The 8,901-nt window shown below is 37.3% G+C and overlaps 1 protein-coding gene across 1 annotated transcript; it reads left to right on the top strand.

Moving 5' to 3' along the window:
- The first annotated feature begins 235 nt into the window (after window positions 1-235).
- Window positions 236-8,279, top strand: LOC128600387 (coiled-coil-helix-coiled-coil-helix domain-containing protein 5). The gene is made up of 4 exons (XM_053612835.1): window positions 236-330; window positions 1,202-1,342; window positions 2,051-2,202; window positions 2,828-8,279. Coding segments are annotated over exons 1-4 (321 nt in total). The 5' UTR covers window positions 236-328; the 3' UTR covers window positions 2,854-8,279.
- The last annotated feature ends 622 nt before the right edge of the window (window positions 8,280-8,901 follow it).

Raw genomic sequence — 8,901 nt, 5'->3', positions numbered from 1 at the left:
ATTCTGTTTTTACATTTTACACAGCGTCCCAACATATTAATTAATATTTAGCGAGCTTTTCAAATCTTTTAGGAAATAATAATAATAATAATAATAACTACTTATGGTTGCCATGAGACTTCTTCTTTAAGGAAACGTACTTCCCTATTAAGACCCACCCTATTTGTCTTGATTGACGTTCAACTGACCAATAAAATTGCAGGTTGGTACACGTCTGACCAATCAGAAACGTCGGAAGGAGGAAGCGTGTAGTTCGGCCGGCTGACTTTCCATGTCCCTCTAAATCGTTCAACCTTCATAAGTACTGATTCAAATTAAAGTGTCAAACATGTAAGTTATGTTTTTTAAGCTTTTCAATCTTTCACGAACTTTTCAATCAATCTTTTAGACAGTGTAAGTTATTCGTGCTCCATTGTAACGAGAATAAAAGGCTTGTATAATGCGGTATAGTAGGCTACACATGCTTATCCACTTGATATATTAGTACAGGTGTTGTGTGGTGTAGGAGTCTATAGTGTTTTACTTATATTTATTATTATTATTATTTTTTTTTTTTTTAGTTATATAGAGGTTTGATATGTTTTACTAGATGGAAATGATTTACAACATGGTACCCAACATAAGTAGTAGGTTACAGGCAACCCCAAATTTTTTATTTATACCCACATATCCACCTTTAAAGGAAACCGCCACCCTGAAACACATTAAACATGTTTATATTAACATATTTGTGATGTCTTTAGTGATTCTGCTGCTAAATTGTTACGCGTTGCTGTATTTTTGTTATTCAAGGGTATGTAAACTTTTGAACAGGGTGATTTTTGATAAATGCAGCTATTATCTTATTTTGTGGATTATATGTAAACATCTGTTATGTGAAATAGCTTATTCCGGACAGGACTAAATACAAAACAACATGGGATTTTCATGATCCCTCTTATTTTGTTAACAGTATTAAGATTGAGCAGATTCTGCACGGGGTATGCAAACTTATGGGCACAACCGTAGGCGTGAAAGTTGACGTTTTGGAAGCTGAGCGGAGTACACAGACGAGGAGGCGGGAGAGCTGGACAGACTAAAGCGCCGCTGCATCACTCTCTTTATGCAGATGTCATTGATGAAGTTTACTACGCAAGTCGTTCAGGCTCGATCTTTCCAGTGAGTTACAGGTTCGTTCATTTTAGTGTGACTTTCCTTGCAGGCAGGCAGCAATGGACATTACAGCCAAATTCTGCCAGAAGGAGATGGAGGAGTACGGAGCCTGCGTGGCCTCTAATCCGTCATCGTGGCAAGAGCAGTGTCACCACCTGAAGGTGAAGGTGGCGCAGTGCACCTCCTCTCAGTACGTCTACACCAGAGATCCTTCCCCAAACTTCAGCATTTCATTTATTAGTCCTGGGACACATTGCCATATTCTGTCCATAAACTGTATGGTTTATTCATTTTAACAAATAATTATATGCTTAACAAATAATTATATGCACTTTAGGCACGTTAGTAAAATCTAATTTATTATAATTGCTTTTTTTTTCTTCTTCAGTTCACCAAAAGATTTTCAGATTTTCATTTTAGCACTGGCAAAGCCTGTTTTCTTTGTATGCAGTGCTCACTATCCTCCAGGCTGCATCATTTAAATACATATCTGTTGCAGTGCATCATGGGATAAGATCTATTTTTATCAGTAAGGCTCCAGAAATTCCACACGATGCATTTAGACCTGGTTACAAAAAGTGCCAGAATCGAGCACTATCTAAGGAATAGGGTGTGATTTAGGACCTTGTCTGATCTTTTATTCCCTTTGAAGTGCATTAATGGTTCCTGTGCATCATTTAGACAGGAACCCGCAATGCATTGTGGGGAATCAGGAAGATATTTTATTCATTCAGAAATGATGGATGTGGTAAAGAGAGGGCTGATAAGATATTACCACATGGAGCCATGGTTCGTGAAGTGTAGCCAGGGTGGCAGGGGGGCATCATTTTTGGTTACAGCCGTGGAAAACAAAATTTCTAAGCGTAGTCATGATGTTTCTCGTTATCCCCTGATGCAGTCCAGTGATTAGGAAGATCCGGGGAGACTGTGCCGGAGAATTCGCAGAGTTCGAGCGCTGCCTGAGGGAGAACCAGTCCTCGGCTCAGGCCTGCTCAACACACGTGGCACGCTTTCTGACCTGCGCCAACACGGTGGACATTAAAGGATTAGGTAATCATGATTGCTGTCCAGAATTATCGGAACTCTTCATGAAAAGGGGTTCAATCAGTAATATATTTCGGGCTTAATCATGTCGCGAAGTCGTATAGTTTTAAGTTAATGCTGTTTTATCAAACACACGCACACATTTTTAATATATTTTTTTCTGTACAGCAATGGCAGCAAAATTACTGGCACCCGTACAATATATTTTTTTTAACGGTACATCCTCAGATGTTGTCGAAAACCTATATTTTGCACTGTTTGCAAAATGATTGGCATAATAAAAATATGAATTATTAGTAATATTTTATACCTAATATTTTATAATGTTTTCATTTTTTCCACTAAATATTTTTTTTTTAGGGTTGCCAGTAATATTTGAGTGAAATAACTATTGCTTAAACGTGTTTGCATTATTTTGTTATCCGGAGAAAAGTTTCTAAATGTATTGTTGTGTGTAATGTTTTAAGTTCTCGAATCATTTCGTCCACTCTTCTAAAGGGTGCCAATAGTTTTGGATCAACATGAATCAGATTTCTCTTTGAAATCAGCATGCTGTAAATCACAGACTCCAGTGAAAATTTGCGAATGTTGCGACTAATGAAAGTAACGAAAGTGTGTTTTCTCTCTGCAGTGAACCCGGAATCTCAGCCCACATGAAACCCAACCAGAAACCTTCTTCCATCACCTCAGGATTATGTCATGGACCTTATTAACATAATACGGTTCTACTCGAGCACATCTTTTACATTTTGTAAGAAGTGTCGTGTCTTAGCTGTACAGAGAGACAGCAGTAAGCTGTGAGATATTATGAGTCAGGAATCGGATGTCAGTTATTTGTACACTTCATGCTTATAAATATTATTTTTTTTAGTGAGAAATCGCAAACCTCAACATGTTTTAATAAAAGTTGATCTGTTTTGAACAAACAAAGTGAAGCATGGTGACGGTAGCATCATGTTGAGCGTTAGCCTTGGCTGCTTGCTTGCTTCTCTGATTAACATCCTCATTACCTCGTCACTGATGTTTGGTGGACGGCCTCTTCTAGGCAGACTGCAGGGTGTATGAAATTTGGTATGCATGTTTATTACTGAACCCTGATTGATAGTCTTCCAAGACTTGTTTTAAAGCACACCTATAAAGGTTTTGAAACGTGCCTAATTTTGTTTTAAAGTTCTCATACAATAGATTTACATGCATCTGAGGTCAAAAAACACTTTAACGTGCTCATAATTTAAATTGCAGCATTAACTTTTTCCCCCCAGTGTCACAAACGACTCTTAAATGATCCGTTCTAAATGATTCGTCCTAAACTCCTCCTTTCAGAGAGCATACTCTGCTGTGATTGGTCAGACGTCCCAGTCTGTCGTGATTGGTCTACCGCTGTCGGCGTGTTTCAAAAAGGAAGCGCCCACTACCGGAACGAGTTTCAGCTCCGTCTGTCGGCGAGCAGCCGATGAAGACCAGAGGCGGGGCTTTTTTGTTATAAACCTACGTAGGTTAGTACAGGAAGTAAAGTCTGGAATCACTAACGAGTCGTTTCAGCTGTTCAGAATCGGTTCCTTCTTTTGGGAGTCGATAACTCCGTTTGTCGTGCGCTCTGATTTATATTAGATATTTTTACATTCACAAACAGCTCTCTAACACATTACATGAAAGGGAATGTTTGAAAAACCATAATAGGTGCACTTTAATAGCTCTTTGGTCTTGCCTTTGGGTTCTTCCAGGAACAGATGTATTTATACTGAGATCGTGTGACTCCTTTCAACTAATTCTGTCCATTCTGGTGTCAACTGGTTGCACAATAACAGGGGTGAATATTTATGCAAACTTCTTTACTTGTAATTAAGATTGCAAACTGTATTTTGTGTAAGTTCAGGACATTAAATCCATTTCAGTTCTAGGTTGTAAAACTACAAAATGTGGAAAAGTTCCAGGAGGTGAATACTTGTGCAAGGCACTGTATATATTGCGAATAAAAGCTTTTTGTTCAGTGCCTTTGATCCGAGCATGCTCTGCCTTTCATAAAGCCCTCTGTTTGAGTAATACTTATATGAACGTTTTGCGGAGCTTGAATTCACTGTGTACTGAAAATGGCTAGAAATTACAGAGTCCACACAGTTACTCAGGAGTTATGTATTTCAGTATGTTTTATGAATAAATGTATGGAAATGCAATACATAGCTCGTCTCCATATCATAATGAAGCTGTGATATAGCCGGTGTTTGTTATAGGATTTAGAGACGTAAAGGTCTGATTTAGTCATTTTTCTTGTCCGTGCTGTTTAAAGACATGACAGTTAATCTTTATCGAGCTTCGCAAAATATTTATTCTAAGCTGCGAGGGTTGGATGTTGAGTATTTTCACCCCGGTTCCTCATGGTTCGTCTCTTTTTTTCTCCCGCCTGAATCACTGTATAATATTAAACTAAGGAATGTGTGCCGTCTCTCCCTCATACCGTGTCTAGCTACCCGCTGGCAGAAGAATAAAAAGAGTGAAAGAGGGGGAGATCTGATGGGTTAGCACATGCCTTTGACCACTGACGGGATTTGTGGGAGGACAGGAACACACTGACTAACATGCCTGACAGGATTGTTTGTGTTATTTTCCCCCGATTATCGGCTGAGTCACTAGGAGCAAAGAGCAGCCATATGTGACCTTCCTCTAGGCCATTTTCTTTTTTGTTTTTCTTTTGTAATATATTTTAACCTGATGACAATCCCAGATCTAAGACACACTAATACAAAATTCTTAAGGGGTGCCAATAATTTTACTACATGTTTTTTGTTGTTTCATTCAATTGAAATGTAAAAAAACAAACATTTTGCATAATGATCCTAGAAGACATGATATAAAGTTCTTAAAGGGGTGCCAATAATTTTGTTACCTGTGCTGTTTGTCACCATAAAGGCAACCTAGTAGTTTCTCCAGTTGTTGTTTTTTTTGTTGTTGTTGTTGTTGTTTTTAAATAATTGTGCATAATGTTTGTATAACCTTTTCTTACATTTTTTACCTAACAAAAATCCCAGATCTTAGAAAACACAACAATGTAACATTCTTAAGGGGTGCCAATAATTTTGCTACATAGGAGTTTTTTTGTTATAGTAACAGTAAATATTTTCTCCACTTGCTTTAGAGGAAACGTGTTAATCGTGTGTAATTGTGTTATTTTTAATCCGGCAGTATTCACAGATTAAAAAAAAAAAAAAGATATGCTGTTTTAAAGTCATTTTTGGCTGAAAACCATCCCAGATCCTAGAAGACACAATAACGTAAAGTTCTCAAGGGGTGCCAATAATTTGGCTACATTGAAGGTTTTTGTTACAGTAATGGTAAATATTTTCTCAAATTTTTGTGTGTGTGTAATTGTGTCGTTTTCTTTTTTATCTGACAACAATCACGTCTCAAAGATACACTGTTTTCGAGTTCTTAGGGGGTGCCAATAATTTTGCGACATATCGGTTTGCCTTAGTAGTTTCTTCGGTTGTTTTAAACAAAAAACGTGAACAACTGTGCGTACTTATTTTTCATTTATACTTGAAAAACTAGGAAGACATGAGGATTTAAAGTTTTAAGGGGTGCCAATAATTTTGCTACATAGAGTTTTCATTACAATAAAGTTAAGTGGCTCCTTCAATTGTTCTAGAGAGAGTTTTGTATAATGTTTACCTGACAACTATCCCAGATCAAATGATTTGTGCTGCTTTTTTCCTCCCCAGTAAATAAAAGTTGTTCCTTCATTTGAATATATATTTATATGTGTGTGTGTGTGTGAGTAATGTTTGTGAAATTATTTTTGCCCCCCATCCAAAGGGTTCTATTTATATCTCTGCAGCTGCTGGCAGTACATGTCTCGAAGAAGACTCAGAAATCAAAGAGACGTGATCATATCGACAACGAAACCACCGATTATATTGTAAAGGTGAAAACACAATACACAGGAACCACTTGAACAGATCACAGAACAGAAAAAATAATATATAAAATAAAAGAATTGTGCCGTCAATTCTGTCGCATTTCAGCAGTTACTCTGATAGAGTCCAGAATCACAAAGCGGTCCAAGAACAGTGGCCTTAATATCCCTGGTGTCAGATCCAATCACAGCTTCAGGCTACTCGGTCTGCTTCATATAACATCCGCAGTCCAGAGGGTTGAAACAATAATAATAAGTGCTCTGTACATGTCATAAAATTCTTCTTTTTTTTTTTTTTAAAATAAGAAACGTCTCACGTGTACACACCGTCATGCAGGAGAAAGCTACAAAATATCCAGCAGTATCATACAGAGGAACGAAGAGAGACAGTAGTGCTAATCGCAACCATATTAGTCATGATACGAACACGTTAAGCGCAGTACGTTAGAGCACAAGAACATTTAGCATCACACGGCCCCCGGGACGGCCAGGGCGCCATTACTTTTACACACTAGTAGTAAAGATGATGCGGATGCTGTAATAATGTACCTCTACCCTGTAAACGCGAGACCCTGTTGGCAGTGTGATGACCCTGATCCACTCCTGACCCTTAAGCATTAGACCTCAGACATGAGAATTCGACAAAACTCTCCTTAAAGCATTTTAGTTTCATCTGAGATGATTTCCTTCAGAAGTGGTGGTTTTGGAAAAACCTGAACAAAGGGGTGGGGTTTTTAAAACATTTTTTTTTTTTTATAACAGTTCTTCAGTCAGAAGCATCGAAAGTACCCTGTGTCTTGTTTTATTAATATTCCACCTAGTTATTAAAAGCTTTCTTCTTTCTGAAGCTCGGTGTAGAAAAGTGCGACGTAAACGTTGTGGTCATTATTATTAACTAGGAGCGAGAAGGATAGAGACTGTAAATATAGTCAGGCAACTTAGGGGGAGAAAATCACGTTTAGAAAAATAAAAAGAAAGAAAGGGAACGCGGGTAAAACAGAACTCAAGGTCAACTCAGAGAAAAAGAGCCGGAAGGTGAAGAAGTTGTATGGGGTAGAAGGAAATAAGGATATTTTTTTTCACATGGGAAAAGGAAAGAAAAGAGGAGAGAAGAGGGGAGAAGAGATAAGAAGAGAAGAGAGGAGGAGAGAAGAGACTAGAAGAGAAAAGAAGAAGAGTAAAAGTAAGTACATACACTGCCAGGCAAGTTTTTGAAGTTTTTTTTTTAAATATTGTATTTTTATTATTTAATATTATTAATTAATAGTTTTATTATTTAATATTTAATATTATATAAAATATATATATATTTTTTTACAGTTTATTCACTACTGTCAAATTAAGTTTCATTATTTTTTTCATGTAAAACTCTTTGAGGTTCATTATTTCATTTCAGATTGATGACCAAAAATGAAATAAAGAGTATTATTATTATTATTATTATTATTATTATTATTACTAAATCTTTATTTTTAAGGACCTCTAATCATTGTCTACTTGAGTTCTTTTACTAAACCTGCACTTGTTTGATGGAGTAGTGCAGCCGGAATTTCTCAATTTTAGATAACACTAAATTGTAATTCTAGGTAACACTAGATATATATGGAGCGCTACAAGCGCCTCGTTAGAGTGATCGAGATTGAAAAAAATGACAAATAAAATACAATTAAAAAAATTCACACACACAAAATTTCTCTATTTATCTTCAACCCATTTCACCCAAACCTGCTAACACAGAGCGTCCAGAAACCCCCTGACTGGCAGTGTACGTGTTTATGGATGGCAAAAAAATTCCAGTATTTTAATCATTTAATCCCACGCAAGTCCACCTGACCCCGTATCACCGGGCGGATTTGTGTTGGCCTCGTCTTAATCACTCTGGTATGCACCCTTTCCCTTTGCTCTCTGAACCCTACCGAGACTCCTTAAGACTCCGCAGTGCTGCTCGGTTTAGTCTTTCCCGTCCCTAATACTCCTAAATTACATCATCAAAGGCCTGGTAATTAAAGTGTAATAGCGTGAGGATAATAGCGAGAACAAAAGGGTAGAATGTGTAAATATAATCCGAGAAAATGTACAAGAAATTAAAAAATTAAATGACATTCATTCCTAGAAATCATACTGTAAAAGCACTGCTCTTTGGGTCTGATTTGTTGTTTTCCCTTAAAAAAATGATACCACATTATATACAGTTGAGTGCAGAAGTTTGTACCCCCATGATAGTTTCTGGGTGGGGGAAAAAAAGAAACCCGTACCGTAGGTGAAGTGAGATCAAATGGGACCGATACGTGTAGAGCGTCCAATCTGTTAGCGTGCTGAAAAAGGCGGTACATTTTTACCACAACGGTGTTTGACATTTGATTCGATTGGTCTGAGGTTGGTAAAGTGTGTGTGGCATTTCCTGTTTTTTTTTTTTTTTTGTAGAGGGCAGATATGCAAAAAAAAAAACAACAACAACTACAACAACAAGTCAATAAAGGAATTCGTGGACAAATACGACAACTGAAAAGCTCTTGAAAGAAGTTGGAGGCAAAAGGGCAAAACGTGGGCGTTAAAACCTTATATCACAACCAGAAAGTGAGATGAGCCACCATTTTACACTATTAATATCTTTAAATACAAGATTCGACCATTTCGTTTCTATAATAGCTTGTCTTATTGCTGTATATGAATTATTTGGGCCTGGGGGTGCACAAACTTTTGCACTCCATTGTAAATGTGATGTGGTTCTAATCTGACTACGTCTGTGTGATGATATAGATGCAAGGCTTCCTATGCAAGGTTTATCTTCTGTG

This window comes from Ictalurus furcatus, chromosome 24 (genome assembly GCF_023375685.1).
Source record: "Ictalurus furcatus strain D&B chromosome 24, Billie_1.0, whole genome shotgun sequence".
In the NCBI taxonomy this organism is placed as follows: domain Eukaryota; kingdom Metazoa; phylum Chordata; class Actinopteri; order Siluriformes; family Ictaluridae; genus Ictalurus; species Ictalurus furcatus.
Note: the sequence above shows the minus strand (reverse complement) of the source record. Positions and strands in the feature narration are given on the sequence as shown.

Excerpts from the sequence above, each read along its gene's own strand:
- LOC128600387 (XM_053612835.1), top strand. Across the intron at positions 1,343-2,050 it reads GCGCAGTGCACCTCCTCTCA|TCCAGTGATTAGGAAGATCC; the intron begins GTACGTCTACAC and ends CCCCTGATGCAG. Across the intron at positions 2,203-2,827 it reads GGTGGACATTAAAGGATTAG|TGAACCCGGAATCTCAGCCC; the intron begins GTAATCATGATT and ends TTCTCTCTGCAG.